The sequence below is a fragment of the Ursus maritimus genome, unplaced genomic scaffold (assembly GCF_017311325.1).
Source record: "Ursus maritimus isolate PB19 unplaced genomic scaffold, ASM1731132v1 scaffold_8, whole genome shotgun sequence".
Taxonomy (NCBI): Eukaryota; Metazoa; Chordata; class Mammalia; order Carnivora; family Ursidae; genus Ursus; species Ursus maritimus.
In genome coordinates, this window is record NW_024426996.1 from 26,481,886 (window position 1) to 26,500,804 (window position 18,919).

General features: G+C 39.4%; 1 protein-coding gene across 1 annotated transcript in view; it reads left to right on the forward strand.

Moving 5' to 3' along the window:
- ADAMTS3 (ADAM metallopeptidase with thrombospondin type 1 motif 3) overlaps positions 1-18,919 on the forward strand; it is a 248,822-nt gene that overhangs the window by 220,970 nt on the left and 8,933 nt on the right. Inside the window, exons 16-20 of the mRNA XM_008693199.2 lie at positions 3,397-3,477; positions 5,176-5,339; positions 10,698-10,863; positions 13,778-13,910; positions 17,432-17,639. Of these exons, the coding sequence (XP_008691421.1) occupies positions 3,397-3,477; positions 5,176-5,339; positions 10,698-10,863; positions 13,778-13,910; positions 17,432-17,639 (752 nt within the window). The remainder of the gene's footprint in view (positions 1-3,396; positions 3,478-5,175; positions 5,340-10,697; positions 10,864-13,777; positions 13,911-17,431; positions 17,640-18,919) is intronic.

Below are 18,919 nucleotides of genomic sequence, written 5' to 3' on the forward strand. Positions count from 1 at the left end.
TCTTTTATTTTAAAGGTGAACAAGTTTATCCTATTTATGAATCTACAAATATAGATTCCATATTTCACATAATTTTAAAAGCTTAATATTACACAAAATTAGGTGCACAACCAAAGACAACCCTGAGGTATGATTGCTTGTGTATGTGAATGTTAGTGTTTATTTCAGAGTCAATGACCTGGACTTAGGCATGCAGTGAAGTTTCAGCAGATGGGAAAAAAAAAAAAAAAAAAGCACAAGTAATATGTAAAATTATGAAGAATCTCATAATTATTCACTGGAATTTTCATAAAATGTTTGGATACAAACTTTTATTACTGAACGATCTTTTCTAGTTTGTGACAGATACTATTCAGTTATTCAATAAGCATTTGTGGAGAAAATGTCTCTGGGAATTCAGCATTTAAAGATAAATTCAATATGGTACTTCCCTTGAGAAGCTTCTCTTTCATCATCCCCACACAGTTGGCATAGTCTTTGGTAGAATGATAAAATAAGAAAAAACAAAAATAAAGCTAAGAAATTGGTTTACTTTGAGCACATTGTCGTGGTGGTGATTTTCCCTTATAGAAGAAGAGAAAGTATAAAAAAGGTAGTCTTCACTCCAATGGAATAATTCTCTCAGTTCTTTGTACTCTCGTTAGACCTCAGCTACCCCAGAGCTTAACCATGCAAGACCCACCGCCCCCTCCCCCCAAAGACTCCTGGCCTTAGGTGCCCTAGGATCCCTACTACCAAGAACAGTGTGCCGGAGTGGCGCATGACTGGTTCGAAAGGGAACAGGGGAAGAAGGGATGGTTGGGGTGGTTATCTTGTGCTGCTTTAAGTAGAACATTTTCTTACAATGTTGGAACATGGTTCCTTCTGTAGAGTGGTTTTTTTTTTTTTTTTTTTAATCGTGGTGCTATTTTTATAAAGCAAGAACTATTTAAAAAAAAAAAAAAAAAACACACACAGACCCCAGACCAGTATTGCTCTTTGACACATTGAGTGGGGCAGAGCTAGGCCACTCCAAAGTGTCTTTCGTTACTGATGTTTTTGATATTCCTGTGCAGTCATTTGATAGTTAAAGGGTTAAAAAAACAAATATTGCCATTTCTGGCTGATTATGTAATTTTAAGAACGTACACAGAATTAAAATGATATATTATGGTTTTGGTGGAGTAAACATGTAATTTTCTTCATCTTATTGTGAAACAATTAAGTGTGCTTTCTCTATGGCAGCTGTATTATCCTTTTTGGTATAAAATCATTCATGTTATTTAATTTCCAGAGTAAGTTAATGTAAAGAAAAAAGGTTTTACCATTAACCATTAATCATCCATCCATTAATCATCCATTCTGTGGTACGAGGTCATGATGGTTTTTTTTCAGATACCTCAAAAATTAGACTAAACCTGCAAATCAAGGTCAGAAGAGAAGAAAGATTTCATCAGTCATACGGATTCAGACTGTTCAAAGATAATCTAACATCCATTTCTTTGCACTGGTGTTGTCATCATAGTCACTCAATAGACTAATTAACATTTTCCAACAGGGAAACATTTAAGCAAGAGGTGCCATACAGAATTCAAGTTGCTGGAGAATGAAATCTGCAAGTATTCAACTTCCAATCACCTTTATCATATCTCATTCATTCTTAGTCTTACTTTCATTGACTATTAACTGTTTATTGGCATTACCTAACTATTAAAAATGCATTTTGACTTCAACATATAAAATTACAGAATTATTTGTTATCTTACCTAATAGAATCTATATAACTTATAGTATAGTCAATGAAACAGCAAGACTTTGAGAAACATGAAACCTTCACTAATTAAAAACATTCTGTTTAAGGGAAGACAAGAGGCGCCTTCACTTTACCCAAAGGAGCTCGTAATATTTCTCTTGCTGAAACAAGGGAAACTAAAAATGTACTGGGTAAGTTGTAGCAAACTGCAGAAAGATGGGCATCCATAAATGGCATCAAGCTGTTTTGCTGTGCTTGGTCAGCACTTAAACACGTTACGTCCAGCCATTGCATGCGCAGACAAACACGCTGTGGTTCACGGACTCGACTTTACCCAGGCTCAGGTACTGAAAACCCTGACCCCAAAATGACTCTGCCATTGAGTTAAGACACTAATAGATATTCTGAAAAAGTTAAGTAAATCTACCCATAGGTAGATATTTATTGTCCATATAGAAATGACAAACATATTTCTTTCTGATAACGATGGCAATTGTGTGTTTATAAAGGAATTTCTGTCAGACTCATCCTGTAGTGTGTGAATTGGATGTTTCATATGTAAGGTGTCAGTTGCATCATCTGCCTATATTAATTTATATTTCCTGGATAAAACATCTTGATTTCTGCTTGTCCTATTGTTGATTTATAGTTAGGATCTTAATTCTAAGTGATCTTAAGATAATTTTTAGGACATGTGATAACACCAGGATTTGCTTTATATGACATTGACCATAATAGGATTGACACAAGATTTTATAACCCAAGGCAATCCATTAAGCATATTGATTTCATGATTTCTGGATTAGAAGATTGAGTTTAGAGCACATTTTTAAGGCAATGTATGACATAACTTGTGGATATTTTCCAACCAAATGATTTGATCAAATCTAAAGAATGTATTTTAAAACTTTCCCATAATAAAACTTGTTCAAGGCTTTTAAATTAATGGCTGATCACAAGAAAAATGAGAGGCACTCACTGTTCTTTCTTTTGAAATTTCTTTAGAACAAAGCAGGCTTTAAATATGAAGATATTTCATTAATTAGAAGTTTAGCTATCTATACTTGCCCTTAAGCTTTTAAAATAATGTATAGACAGATGAAATATCTCAAGAAGTTCGCCAACAAAGGACACTAAACACTGGCCCCACTTCAAAAGGGTGGTTTAGAAAACTAAAATAGCGTAGTGTATACACTGGACGAATCACTATGTTGTACTATGTTGTACACCCAAAACTAATATAACATTACATGTGTCAGCTCTAATCAAATTAAACAAACAAACAAATAAATTTAACAGCAATGATGACAACAACAGAAAACCTAAACTCACATAGAGGGTCACAGGAAAGTATAGTATTTGCCTCAATTGTTGTTGACACAATTCACAGTTCAGTACAAGGTAAAAGACTGATAGGTTAGAAACAAGATTAACTCCCCCCTCTTGATACAAAAAAAAGAAAAAAAAAAAAGAATTCCTCTAATCTCATGCCAGTTGTCACAAAAGCTACCAATGCTTTGAAGTTAACTTCTGAAACTGCTTCTTTGAGTTTATGGATGCCCTCTTCTGCACGCAGGAACAGTAAGAATTTCATGCTCGGCTAACCATGGTTGTTGCTTTTGTTTTCTTCTTTGCTTTCTCCGATATTTACTACACATGCAAAGGGTACCTTAAGATGTTTGATATACCCCCTGGTGCTAGACATGTGTTAATCCAAGAAGACGAGGCTTCTCCTCATATTCTTGGTAAGTGTTTCTGTCCGCTGGCTTTGCTGTAGCATGCTCTTAGAGAAATGTCAAAGAAATCATACATAGATATATATGCGTGTAGATGTATGTGTATATATGTATATGTATGTATACATAGATATGCAAGATTCAGAATTACATATAAATGCATTACTGTGTGGTTTTTGTTGGTCATTTCTCCCCGCTCTTCTTTCTTTAAAACAAAAAGTATTCAAAAATAGAGTTTTAATTTTTGGTGAAATCTAGGTTGTTTCATTATTTATATGAAGAAAAGGTTATTTAACAAGTTTGTTATGCAGTTTTTCTCTGTATTAGGGGATGAGAAAAATAAATATGTTAATAAAATGCATAAATTAAGGAAGAATATCAGAAAAATTTGCCATAGTTATGTTGGCCAATTAGTTCTGATATTTTGGTTGATGCCTTGCTGTATGCCTCTCCTTACTTTTATTGCATTTTAAGTTCTTTTACTGAAAAGCCAGTATCTGTGATGTGTCCAGTTTCTGACTGGCACATGCAGGTCCATTTGCATGGCTGTTTAGAATTCCCTTCCTCCTTTATGAGAGGATCATGTAACAATCTCATTTCTAAAGGGGTTTGTTTCAAGTGTGTGTACAAATGTAAATATGACTTCCACATACTCCCTGACCTATTAAAGCACGAGGAAGCGCTCTGAAACGAAAGAATCATCTGTCAACCCCATGAAAATTTGTCTCAAATTGCTTTTATTTTAAATGTGTGACTTAAAAAATGAATTGTTTTATGGTGTTTCATAGAATTTTTTTTAGTATTTAAATTAAATTCGCTACTAGATTCCTTAACGATCTAACAGTCAGCCGTAGTTCTTTTTCCAGTAATTCCTATGCCTTATTTTTTGTCCTAGAACTCAGATCATTATCCTTGGAAACATTAGACTAGTTTCAAAAAGCTCAAGAGGAATAAATGTATTTAAGTAAAATTGCTCTTGTTTTCTACACATTTTCAGGGATGGTTATAACATGAAATTTTATTTTCTAACTTATTATATGCTGGCAAACCCCTCCAAACTTTAAAATCCCATTTGTTATGTTTTGTCCATTAGAGAAAGCATTTTTAAATAATATATTAGATCAATAAAGCATTAGGAACTCTATCACCAGTAAACAGCTTTTTCTAGCCATATAAGTAGGGACACGGCCTTGGAATTTCACGAACATAAGAGCTACTTGTTGGTCTAAAAATTAGTTCAGCTATGTTGGATACCTATCAATACTTCTACTAACTTGAAAGAGCTAACACAGCAAAGTAAAGAAGCCCTTATGTTATGTGCTATCCTAGCATAAATGATTTGTGTTAATGATTATAGAAGTATCCATGATTTTCAAAGTATTCCCAGCTTTCTGAGGAAATATACAGGAGTGGGTTAGAAACTGTTAACCTCTTTGACGGTCCTTTCAAATGGGAATATTTGTCAATTTTTACCTCCTTTATTTAAACCATCTTGTTATTGTTTTTGACTAGTTAGGATTGCGGCTTGAGGATTTAAATGCCGAATGAAGGGAATGGAAGTCGTATCAGAACGAGCACTCACTTTGATTGCTTTGATGCTAATATACAGTCTGTCATTTATAGAAAGGGGTAGACTTGCTGTGGGTCATCAAACCTGTAATATGATAAAATAAAATGTATGCTGGTTACCCACTTTTCTCCCTTTAGCTATTAAGAACCAGGCTACTGGCCACTATATTTTAAATGGCAAAGGGGAGGAAGCCAAGTCACGGACCTTCATAGATCTTGGTGTGGAATGGGACTATAACATTGAAGATGATATTGAAACTCTTCACACAGATGGACCTTTACACGATCCTGTTATTGTTTTGGTATGTGGTATTACAGGCTTAAATATGTAGCTGGTTTAGTTTATAATTTTAAAATTAATTTATCTGAAAACACTTTTACCTTGAACATTGAATATTTAGTTGCTTGTATTTTATAATTCCATTTATCTGCCCCTCTCTACTCTTTGTGCAACTTTGTCATATATTTTATGTACATTGTAAACCCAGTAACAGTATTATGATTCCTGCCTTTTAGTAATCTGTTATCTTAAAGACAAAAGGTGAGAGTGATTTTTATATTTACCCACATATTTACCATTTCTGGTGCTCTTCATTCTTCCCTGTAAATCTGACTTTCCATCTAGTATCATTTACCTTCGATATAAAGAACATCCCTTTAGGGTTTCTTGTGGTGTGGGTATGCATGCTAGCAAAGAATTCTCTCAACTTCCAATTATCTGAAAATATCTGTGTTTCACCCTCATTCTTAGAAGATATCTTCAGCAGATATAAACATTTGGATAGCTAGTGCTGCGTGTGTGTGTGTGTGTGTGTGTGTGTGTGTGTTAGCACTTGAAAGATGTTTTTATGCTGTCATAGGGGAGTTGAAGGAATTGGAGAGCTGATTAGGGAAGTAGATGTGACCACAAGGTGGCAGTAGCGCGCACTGGCTTTGTTGATACCTTGCTGGATTTGCAGGTCAGGGGCCACTGTTCAGGAGGGAGCTCCTGGGAGAGAAGGGATTGGAGAGGGGGTGTTTCGGTTAGGTGATGTCAGTTGGCAGCACAGTGGGGAGTCTCTGCTCTGAGAGCTCCAGGAGCAGCAGCAGCTTGGGATCCTTAGAGCCACAGTCTCCTTTACGGTTAGCAAATGTCAAGTGCAGTTTCATAGGGGTATACGACGCAAGCAGGTTCTAACTGGCTAAAAATATGCCTGTTTGGGCTACATTGAAAAGAATTGAGCATGTAAAAATTTGAGTTTGGTGCTAGCGGGCTTCTGAGCTAAAGTGTCTCAGCCCACTTCACCTACTTGGTGAAGAAACCAAGTAGGGGCCAACATACAGGTGCTATCTTTGGACTCGTAACGTTTATCTTCTACAACACATCCTTTATGATGAGAAGTCAGCCTCGTTCCTATTGCTGCTCTGTATGTGAGGTATCTGTTTCCCTGGATGCTTTTTAAAGATTTTCTCTTTATCTTTTTGTTTTGTTTCATTGTTTGTTTAGCCGTTTGTGATATGCTTAGTTTGTGATGTTCTTTGTCTCTGTCTGGCTTGGGGTTCACCAAGCATTGTGGTATCTAAGTTGATGGGGTTTTTTTTTTTAACCAAATTTGGGTTGATTTTCCATTGTGTGCCAAGTGTGCCCTTNNCCCCCCCGTCTCTCACTCCTAGGACTCATTTACACGTATGCTAACCCAGTTGAAATTGTTCCTTATGCCTCCTGGGCTTTGTCCATCCTTCTGTAATCACTTTTTCTCTGTTCTTCAGATTGGATAATTGCTATTGAGCCACGTTCAAGTTCACTGACTGTGTCTTATGTGGTCTCCAATCTGTTGTTGAGCCCGTCCAGTAAAATTTTCGTGTCAGATGGTGTTCTTTTCTTTTCTAGAATTTCCGTTTTGTCCTTTTTTTTTTAAATAAAAAAATATTGTTTCCATTCCTTTGCTGAGATTTCCATATATTTCACTCATTATGTCTAATGTTTCCTCTAAGTCCTGTGTCTTCATGTTGTCTGCTTCTATGGGCTATTTTTTTAAGTGTATACCGGACTTTATAGTTGATAAATTGTACGGCATTTGGTTTACGTTGCCTTCTATACAGTCTATGGGGTTTTGTTCTGGCTGTCATTTCCTCCTGATCTGTGAAGCCTGATTTATTCTTTGTCAGGGCTGATCTATTTCAATTTTGTCCTTATTCTTATGGCATGGCCTTTTTGACGCTGTAGCTGAATACCTGAAGTGTTAGCAAGGCCTCTTCATCTGACTAGATAAGAACTCCTGTGTCCCTAGCACCACCCAACCTTGGGTGTCTCTGTCCTGCTCCCAGCCCCACAGCAGCCACTCGCTGGTAGACAGTGTGGTGTCTTGGCCTGGGCGTGCACAGACCAGCCTTCACTGTAGGATGTGTGCGGCTTCTGGGCCACCCCTCTGTGCAGCCCCTTCTTCTTTAGGACCCTGCCTGCAAGTTCCAAACCCCACTCTCCATCTCCTCAGCTCCCTGAGACTGCTGTCTTGGCTTGGGCTCCTGTTCGCTGTGCAGGGCCCAGAACCTGACCCTGTCAGGAAGCCAGGACCTGGCCTGTTTGTCTTCCCACAGGCATCACTGTCCTTCGCTGTGTTATTCATTGCCCTCCCCCCAGAAAGTTCCCGTGTACGTTCTGTCCAGTTTTATTGTTTTTAGTATCAGCAAGGCAACTCTATTACCCCCTCATGGATGAAAGCAGAAGACATCTACCTGTTTTGAAAAATATTGTTGGATTCTGTATGCTATTTATTGAATTCTCTATAAAAAATATTATCCTAATTTAAAACCAAATATCCCCACTCAATTCCAAGGATGTTTTTTCTTTCTTTGAAAATTATTTGACTAGGTGTCTGTCCAAATCATTTGCCCATTGTTAAAGTGAGTTGTTTTATCTCTTTTGTTGAATTTTAAGAGTTCTTTCTATATACTTGATATGTCCTTTATGAAATACATGATTTGTCAAATATTTTCTTCTAGTCTATAGTTTCTTTTTCTTCTCTTAATAGTGTCACAGAACAAAATATTTTAACTATCCTGAAGTCTAATTTATCAATTTTTTTCTTTCATGGATCAAGATTCTGGTGTGATATATGTGTGTGTGTGTGTGTGTGTGTGTGTGTGTGTGTACATAGTTCTGCCTAATCCAGTGTTAAAGAATTTTCTTATTTTTTTGCTGAAAGTTTTATAGCTTAATATTTTACATTTTGAGTTGATTTTTATGTAAATTTTGTATGATGTGTTAGCCTCTTATTTTTGCATATGGGTGTCTCTATTATCTATTGCTGCAGGACAAATTACCCTGAACATCTTAGCTAAACACAAAGCAGCATTTATTATCTCATAGCCTCTGTGGGTCAGGCCACTAGGAGATGCTGAAATGGCTTGTTGTGGCTCATGACATCTTATGAGGTTGCCGTTAGCTGTGGCTGGTCACCCCAAGGCTGCAGTGGGGACATCTGCTACCCTGCTCAATCACAGGGCTGTTGGAAGGCCTCAGAAGATTGCTTCTAAGCTTTCCCAGGGGGTGGCTGTTGGGCCTGCATTCTTCACTATGTGAGCCTCTCCTTAGACTCCATATGTGTCCTTATCACATGAGAGCTGACTTCCACTGGAATGAGTGATCCAAGTGACAGAGTGTGGCCAAGACAGAGACCGTCTTTTTAACCAAATCTTGGGGGTAACATCCCATCAATGCTGCTGTTGTCTGTTTGCTGGAAGCCAGTCACTGAGCCCAGCCCACTGAAGGGGAGAGGAATTAAGCCCTACTCTTTGAGAGGGAAAATGTCAAAGGTTTGCGGACACATTTTTAAAGCCACCACAATGACTTGTTCTGGTACCATTTGTTGAAAAAATGGCCTTTTTTCCATTAAGGTATCTTTTTATCTCTGTCAAAAATTAATTGTTCATATTTCTGTCATTCTGTTTCATAGGTTATATAACTTTATAGCAAAAATATACACTAATCAAAATTTAATGAAGTTTGAATGGCTGGAGATCAGAAGCTCCATCTCACTCATATAATTGCACTGCATTCTTTTCCAGTGGCACAGGTGTCTGGCCTCAGCCCTGCCATTAGCCGCCATGCTAGCCTACATCAGGGCTTTGTCCCCCGATAGCAGGGGCGAGCACAGGGAACAACGTGAGCTAGAGATACAAGGGGCAGATTTGTAGCTAGGACAGTGGGTTTGTGGACAAGCAGTGCTGTATCACCATGATCTTTCTTTTCCTCTCTAAAGAGCTGGAACCCTAGGCTGGGAGCCTCGGAGCATGGCAGCTAGCTTCCTGGGGCTGGAAGCTGTAAGCTTCTGGCTAGAGTGTAAGGGTCAGTGCTTGATTTGTAATGTTTTAAAAACAAACACTAAGGGGGAAAAACAGAGAAAAGAATCCAGATAACCAAATCCTTCATCCTAGTGGGTTTAATATTACCCAATTTCTCAAACAAAAGCTATTTCTAAAACTTTAGTTTAAAATACTAGTGAATGAAAGTCGATAAAAACTCACTTTTTAAAAAAGTTTATTGCCCTAAACAATATTTAAAGGGCAAATAAAAAAACTGAGACTGTATTTGCAATGCGTATTATAAAAGGAGGATTAATGTCCTTATTGCATAAATTATTTAGAAAAAGGTCTGTATACCAATAAAAAAGAAGCCGTGACACAAACCTGCAGTGAATAGCAACCAGAATGCAAGTGACTAATAAACCAAGAAAATTAAACTTTGCTATTATCAAATAGATAACAATTAAAATAACAATCATTTGCCCATTCAGTTAACGAAGATGAAAATTATATAATATGTAGTGCCAAATGGGGTACTTCCATATACTCTCATCATGAGAGTAATAATTGTTCTGACTATTCTGAAGGGCCATTCATCAGTCTGTTCTAAGAACTTGTACCGTTTAGCTCACTAAGGAAAATCAGAAATCGCCACAAAGTGGGGGACAAATTCTAATCCATACTAGTATTTATTAACAAGTGAGTGGCTAAATAATGCATCCTACCTTTAGGATTAAACACTGCGCTGACATTGAAAAGTGTGCTTTCAGAGACTGTTTACTACCTTGGGAAATAGTACCCGACACATTAAGTGAACTAAGCAAAGCCAGAAAGTGTGTATCTGTACACACACACACACACACACACACACACACCAAACAAGATGCAAATATCTCGAGGGTACATCACAAAACAACAGAAGTGACTTTGGTTTTCTCTGGTTTAGTAGAATCATAGATAATTTTTATTTTCTTTGTATTTTTTCCATAATGTATACATTTTTTGGAGGGAACATTATTATCTTTGTCATCATGATAAAACAGTTATTTTAAAGAATCATTTTCAAAAGCAGTAAGGAGACATATAACTTAAAGAAATCCACAGTGAATCTCATTGGAAGGTTATTATTTTTATTATATAAACTCTTATACCTCTATTTTTTCTATTTTTTATGGCCAAAGTTTTATGTGTTTATGCTATTTTTTCTTAAACAGGGCGTACTTACACTTCAGTTGATAGAAACAGAAACATTATATTTTTAGAAACGGCTTGAAAGTTTTCCAGTTTTAATAAGACGACTGTTCTGAAATATTTATAATTTTTACTGAAAATGTGAAGCCCCTTCAGGTGACCTCCATGTTTCATGTATCCTTCAGATCATACCTCAGGAGAACGACACCCACTCCAGCCTGACGTATAAGTACATCATTCACGAAGACTCTGCCCCTACAATCAGCAGCAACAATGTCATCCAGGAAGAATTAGATACTTTTGAGTGGGCTTTGAAGAGCTGGTCTCAGTGTTCCAAACCCTGTGGTGGAGGTAACAATTGGACGCATGTAGTTCCTTCAATGTAATTCATAGAAAGCCAGTTAGACTGCTTTGACCTTAAAGATTGCCTCTAATTGAGGCCACAATCTGAGAAATCCCAAACATAAAACCAAAACATAAGTACAAAGCATTTTTACTGAAACCTCTGAATCTACAAAGGATGGGAGTCCATTCATAACAACGGTAAAGCTTCTTCAAATCCTCTTGCCCTTTTCCCTCAGGTTCTTTTGGTCTCATATTCATATGGTGGTACCTTTAATGACTTTACTTTTCCCAGATGCAGTGTCCTGTGGTTCTGGCCTTTCTTCTTCTCCACTTTTACTTTCCATACCTGTGCATTTCTTTTCTATCAGTGTTAGTAATAAAAGAGCTATTAGTTGTAGCAGGTAAGCAGGTCCCATTCTAAATGTTCTCTGTATGAGTACATGAATACTCACAATGGCTCTGTGAGGTCAGCACTGTGATTATCTCTACTGTACTGATTGGGAAACTGAAGGACAGGGAAGAGAAGTAATTTGCCCAGACCCTAAGATACAGACCCCGGTGGTCCGGCTTCTGGCTACATGCTCTTAAACGCCATCGTGCTCCCTCTCTGCCCTTTCTCATGTAGATCCATTACACCGTTCACAGAGTTTTTCAGTTTCTCACTTCATCCATCGCTCTGCTTCTGAACAACAAATGCTCCAGAACTGAGCTGGCCTAGAGGGAGTTTTCCCCAACAGGCAGGAGAAGGCAAAGGGCTGAGTCATGGTGCTGAGTAGCCAAGAACAAAAAAATTATTCAGAGTCAGGAATGCATGCGTCAACCATTTATTTTATAATTCTAAATTCAGGGATGTATTTTTATTTATTTATTTATTTTTAAGATTTTATTTATTTATTTGACCGAGAGAGGGAGAGAGAGAAAGAGGTGGAGCGGCAGGCAGAGGGAGAGGGAGAAAAGCAGGGAGTCCGATGCAGGGCTCGATCGCAGGACCCCGGGACGATGACCTGAGCCAAAGGCAGACACTTAACCAACTGATCCACCCAGGCACCCCAAGGATGTATTTTTTAAAAGGCTTTTTTTTTTTTTTTTGAGGTGGAGGACACATAAAATGTTTTTAATTAATTATTTAAAATGATACTTAATCTATTACAAAATGCATGTTTAATTTGAATCTTCCCTTTTGCTGCTCCTTCAGTATCTACTTGGTTACAAGGTTTGTCAGACACACCTTTTTAATAACTACCACATCTCTTCCTTCCTTACCAGGTGTCCTCATGATTTTGGAAGGGAAGATTATTGCAAAAGTCTTTTAACTAGTCAACTACTTTGATTTTCTTCTCTTCCTTTATTTCCAGGGTATTCTTGAATGAATGACTGAATGACTGACCAAATGAGTAGAGTTCTAGTATTTCTATTTAAATCCTGTAGCCTCCTAATGTGTTGTCCCGAAGACACAGCATTATTTATGTAGTATTCTTGCCAAAAGTGGATAACCTGAATCTAATCATTAGGAGGCAATTAAATAAACCTCTAAACTGTAGGACATTTTACACAACAAATGGCCTGTACATCTGAAGAACATCCAAGATAGAAAGAGGCCCAGAAACTCTTCCTGCTTAATTCCATGACAGCTAAATGCACTGCATAATCCTTGATTGGAAAAACATTGCTGTGAAGAACATGATAGGGGCAACTGGCAGATTTTGAATTTGGTCTGTATATTAGAAAATAGTACTATATCTGTGTTAAATATTCTGGTTTTAAGAATTATGTAAGAGATGTACTTGTTATGGGCAGTATGCTGAAGTATTTACAAGTGAAGGTTGCCAGCAATGTACTCTCAAAGGGTTTGGCAAAATTTTACATATATTATATATATTGCGTATTATAATTAACTATTACACATGTAAAAATATACACGTGTGCACCTCAAATACAGTGACATGTAACCCAAGGTTAATCTAGATGCAAGGCGTAACAAATGTAAAAAAAAAATTTTTTTTTTAAAGATTTTATTTATTTATTCGACAGAGATAGAGACAGCCAGCGAGAGAGGGAACACAAGCAGGAGGAGTGGGAGAGGAAGAAGCAGGCTCACAGTGGAAGAGCCCGATGTGGGGCTCGATCCCATAACGCCAGGATCATGCCCTGAGCCGAAGGCAGACGCTTAACCGCTGTGCCACCCAGGCGCCCCTTAAAAAATTTTTTTAATTAATTATTTACAGATGTCAGTGTTGGTGAGTGGGGAGACCTTCAAAAAACCCCTGTGACCGCCAAGATAAAAAGTCCAAACACTAGTCTGGCACCCAAGGCTTTTAGGATTAGATCTTTTCCTATCTCCTGTCCCCCTCACACAGGAAACTTCCACCATTCGAACAGACCTTCCGTTTGTAACATGTCATTTCCTTCACTTGGAGTATTCTTCTGCTTCATTCCCTTTATCTGACACTGTTTGAACTTCAAGATTCTGATCCAGAAGCGCGGATCCTGTGAGCAGTCCGTGCCCCTCCCCCAGCTCACTCGAGACCTTCCCCTCCAGCGGAGACCCTCCCCTCTGTGTTCCTTTGGCGCCCTCTACAGTAAATTATGTGCATAACTCCCTAAAAGCCTGGGTCACTGGGTGGTGGTGTCACAGCGGTTGTCAAATCTGCCCCTCATACTAGACTGTGTGTGTTTGGGGGTCTAGTTCATTAGCACGTGCACAGCTGCTGTTTAATCATTTGTACTCTTTATTAAATGTAGGCCCTGAAAAGTTAAGGATTTTGTGTATTTAATTGACTTCTGGACCTTCAGCATCTATAGCAGTGCCTGGCCTCCCGTGGGTCCTCAGTCAGTATTTGTTGGCTGGATGACTGAATGACCAAACATGTAACAGAATGAATAAGTGAGTAAATCCAAAGAAATGTGTTTCCTTTCCTAGGTTTCCAGTACACTAAATACGGATGCCGTAGGAAAAGTGATAATAAGATGGTCCACCGCAGCTTCTGCGAGGTCAACAAGAAGCCGAAACCTATTAGAAGAATGTGCAATATTCAAGAATGTACCCATCCACTGTAAGCAGTTATTCTAACTGTCATAGCCTGAGCACAACATGAGAGGGATTTCTTTTTAGTTTTAATTTTATTTTTAGGTACAAGCTAATAAACGTACCTGGTTTAAATAGTCAAGTCATTTCACAGGAATTACATAAAGCTGTGGTTCCCCTGCCCTTTATTGTCCTCCTGGTCCTCAAAAACAACCACGTTCCAGCTATGATGCTTCTTTTGATAACTTCTGGTTTCCAACTCTCTAACTAAAATGTTTTTACATCTGCTTGATTTTTTGAGGTGGGGGAGGTTTGGGATATTACGTGTATTATGTATATTGATTTTCCAATGTGGAAAGTGAAAGGTTGAGCATTCTTCTAGAATCCTCCCCAAATACACACCCAGAGCCCAGACTTCTCTTTTCCCCAGTATTTCCAATATTGTTATAACCTTTTACTGATATTAATCTTCAGAGTTTATATTATCTTAACAACTTCTGTCTGTCCTAACAGGTGAGTCACTTAGCTGGTCTTTCTTTCCTTGTGAAATTTTCTTTCTTCTAGAATTAATGAATGTTTTTACTTTTATGATTTGTTTTCTACTACTTTTCACTAATTCATCCCCATACTGTCTTCTGTGAGTGTCAATCTCCTGTAAATACTAAACACTCAAGCATCCTGTCACTTGCAACTTCTTGGAGGTATCTCTCAGAGAGTTCTGCCCTGGACTTCTGTTCATCCTGGGGTGTCTTTTTACCTCTTCCTAGATATTCCTACTGCCTCTCTTTTGCATCGAGTCTCCTGTTTCCTGCATTTCTCGTCTTCTTATCTTTTCATGTATTCATTTGTTCTGGTAGATCATGTCTTCCAGTAGCTTCATGAAAAATGTATATACAAAGTGAAAATTTTTGTCTAAAAAATTCTCATAAGAAAAGTCGCTAAGAGGTTAAAGTATAAGGGTATATAGGAAGTCTTTCTTCTACCCTCACTTTTGATCATTGGGAAACACAGACAATTCCAAACTGCAATGTGTTTTCTTTCAGAATTTTGAAACCATTGTTCCAACGTTTTCTAGATTCCCATGTTGCTGTTGGAAAGCCATTTGCTTTTCTGGTTCTCAGTGCTTTCTATTTTTGTTTGTCATTCAGAGTTTGAAGGATCTTCTTTTTGTTCCTGACATCCTGAAATTTCACAGCAATGGGACTGCCTCAATACTCTACTTTTCTCATCCATCGCACTGCGTACTCAAAGACTTTTTAAAACAAAATCTCTGGGACATTTTCCTGTGTTTTTTTCTTTGAAAACTTTCCCCTATTTTTTCAATGTTCTTTCTTTCTAAGATATTTGTAGTTAGGATTCTTAAACAGATCTAATTTTCTTTTCTTTTCTTATCTATTGTTTATTGTTCTACTTGCTTTATTTTTCATTTTTACTGTTGTGCTGTTAATATCCAAGAGCACTTTAATATGCAAGCACTCTGTTCTTTTTCTCACATATTCCTTTTTTAAGGCATTTGATGCTTATTTTGGGGATGTAATATGTTCTTTTATCTCTTTTATGATATTAAAGATTATTTTCTTTTTCATGCATTATTTCTTCTGAGTTCTTTTCCTCTCTTTTTTCCTCCTCCATCATTTGTGTTAGAGGCTTTTCTGTGTCTGCTGTTAGCTGTTCATGCATACATAAGAAGGCAGGGTGAAAAAGGCTGCTTGGAAGCTTGCTTTATGGTCAAGACTTGCTTGCTGGTGGGTTTCACTGTAGGACAAGCTGGCTGGGCTATTTTGTTGAAGACCCTCGATGTGTATTTAGGGCTTTTCTAATGAAATGATCAGATGCCAAAGAGTAGAATCAATCTCCTGCCTAGGGAGCATAAGTCTATTTAATAGCTGTTCTGGAAATTGCATACGTATAGACAGCTAGGGCCGTCTCACCATTCCATATGTGGATTCTTACCTAACCCTCCCCCCCGTCTTCACCCTGGTCTTTTTCTCTCTTGTCTCTTGACTACGTCTGTTGTCCACAAACTAAAGGTCTGGTTCATCTTCTACAGAGGATAGATGTCAGCTCTTCTGCTGGTTAGAGCAGGGGCAATCAGCCAGTGGGGGTAAGGATCAGGAGGTGGAACTGTTTCTGCACAGACTTTTCCTCAGTCCCCTGTTTTCATCCCTCCCTTCACCCAGTTTCACCGTGCACACTTTCCCCTATGGCCACAATCCAGCACGTTCCTGAAGTTCTGCTGCCAAGTCAGTCTGCTTACCAGCTTCTACGGCTAAGTTAAACTTCATCCCTCTTAGGTCTGCTGAGCTTGTAGCCAGATGTCCCACTGCTTTCTAGGTTCCAAAATTATCTTTTGGTCCCTTCTATCCAGTTTTCTTTTTTTTAACCTTTATAGATTTATGCTATTTTTTCTCCTTTGTTGTCACTCTAGGAATTTCAGGAGGGAATAAAGTTAACCAGGAGTATCTGTGACTATGAAGTGTATACTTCTCATAGAATACCTGTCTTCAAATGAGAGTTACTATTGAGGGCTTTACAATTGCTTGGTTTCCACAATACATTCTATGAGGAAAAGCAATACTAAACTGGGGATAGCAAAGATTGCCAAGGTTTTAGCATGGATATATTTTGGTGCCCCATTTTTTATGAAAAGGAAAAAAATGCAGAGGGAAGGTAACACTGGAAAGGATAAAAAGTATGCCTGAATTACATCCTGACAGATCGAGGACCCAGATAGAATCACTGGTGATGGCCCTTGGGGACTACACATAGCCACACATCATGGAGACCTGTCCCTAACAATGCAGCCACAGCTGATGTGGAGAGTGCTGGGGGCATGGACATTGACCAGAATTGGGGAATGTCCCATGGGAAATCTTTTTTGAAAATATCTTTTTAGAAATCTTTCTGTCAGGTGCATTCAAGCCCCGGACACACACTACCTTTACCTTTTTGTCAGGCCTCATAAGTGCCAATATGAAGAACTGAATTTTCCAAACAGGATAGATAGGTCAGGCAGCCTTCTCAGCAGCAACTGTAGAAATGAAATGGTCATCTCAGAATCTTAAAACGTGAGGAAACTCAGGATTTCTTGGAAAAGCAGCAGCAGCCAAAGCAGTTTGTCTCAGCAAGTATCAGATGGATTGCCTTTCTAAGTTTCCTTTCAGATGTTTAACACCATGAGGCAGTGGGGCTGAGAGCGAGTTGGTGTGTTTCTGAAAACTGCCATCCTGCCCCAACCTAACCTGGGCAACCTTAAGATGAGTTTCAGAGACCCTCTGCCGATGGATCATGCTTTAGAAAACGAGGTTTCCAAGTCACAGGGACGCAGAAAATACCCAGGCATTCAACATAGCAGTGTCGGGCCTACTACTGTTAGAAATGCTCGGGCTTCGGACTTGGTGGATGAGTCCCTCTTTCTGAAACCAGTTCCCGAGCCGGAGGGCGCCCCTCGGGCTGCCCGGCACCCAGGGAGCAGGGAAGGCTAGGGCGCAGAGCAGGAAGGTGCGCGCCGCCACCTCTAACCCTGTCCCCCTCATCCCCGCGCTGCAGCTGGGTGGCCGAGGAGTGGGAGCACTGCACCAAAACCTGCGGCAGTTCGGGCTACCAGCTCCGCACCGTGCGCTGCCTTCAGCCGCTCCACGACGGCACCAACCGCTCCGTGCACAGCAAGTACTGCCCGGCCGAGCGGCCCGAGAACCGGCGGCCCTGTAACCGCGTGCCCTGCCCCTCCCACTGGAAAACGGGGCCCTGGAATGAGGTGGGCGCACGAATCCCGTGCGTGCGCGTTTGTGTGTGCGCGCGGACGCGTGTGTGGCATATTTTAATTTGGCTCACGTATCACGTGGGCGTTGTGTGAGTTGAGACACGGCCACAGATTGTGTAATCGTCAAGCACCTAGAGATGCCAGGAAACATAATTTGAAAACAGTGCTCATATTTAGGGTGAGTTGGTAGGGGCAAACCACGTTTGGGTGTTTTGTGACGTAGAAGGCTTCTGTTTCATATCTTTGTTGACGTCACCGTTCCTGCGGGATGAATTCCAAACGCCTGGCAGTGCATGCGGGGCCCTGCCCCATTTGGCACCCTGGCAACTCTTCTTCTTTTCCTTCTCCTCCCCTTTTTATTTCTTCAGGTATAATTGACATAACATTATATATCGGTTTCAGGTGTACAATGTAATGATTCAATATTTGTATATATTGCAAAATGTTCACCACGATAAGTCCCATGTGAACTCTTCTTACTGTGTTCTTTATTCCAACTCTGTATTCCAGCTTGAGAAACTCCTTGCTTTTCCATAAAGGACCATGCTCATTGGAGTCTCCCATCTTTTAGCTGATGGCCCTTCCCCCTCCTCCTGTCTCATCACCTCCTCCTCATCTGCTAGCGCTCATCTCCAGGGTCCAAAATACCACCTTCCAGGGCTGTCTTTCCCACAGTTCTTCCTCTACATTCCAAAAACAGAGGCCCACCTCTAGCATGCCATTCATGATGGATACTGTAACTTTTGTCTTGGAGTCCATGCTGGCCCCTGGTCCACACATTTCTTTTTCTTTTTTTAAGATTTTATTTGTTTATTTGTCAGAGAGGGAGCATAAGCAGAGGGAACAGCAGGTAGAGGGAGAAGCAGGCTCCCCGCTGAGCAAGGAGACCAAGGTGGGACTTGATCCCAGGACCCCAGAATCTGGCCCAAGGCAGATTCTTAACTGACTGAGCCACTCATACATCCCTCCACACATTTCTCAAAGACTCTGCATTGCTTCCCCACTGCACAGCCAAGACCTGTCTAGTTGATGTTTGTTTGTTGACTCAATATTGTGTGGCGTGAATTAATGCCTCACCTTTGGTATTTCTAAAGATTCGAAAGGAGGAATCATGTGATCACAGGTGAAAAGTTTATAGGAGGAAAGGGCATCACAAAGCAGACAGAGAATGAAGAAGGAAGTGGAGAGCAGGCCCAGGAAGGAAGGAGGAGGCGAGTGAAGGTCACCTGCACAGGACCAGAAAGATACCTCACATCTCCTTCCCCTCAGAGTCC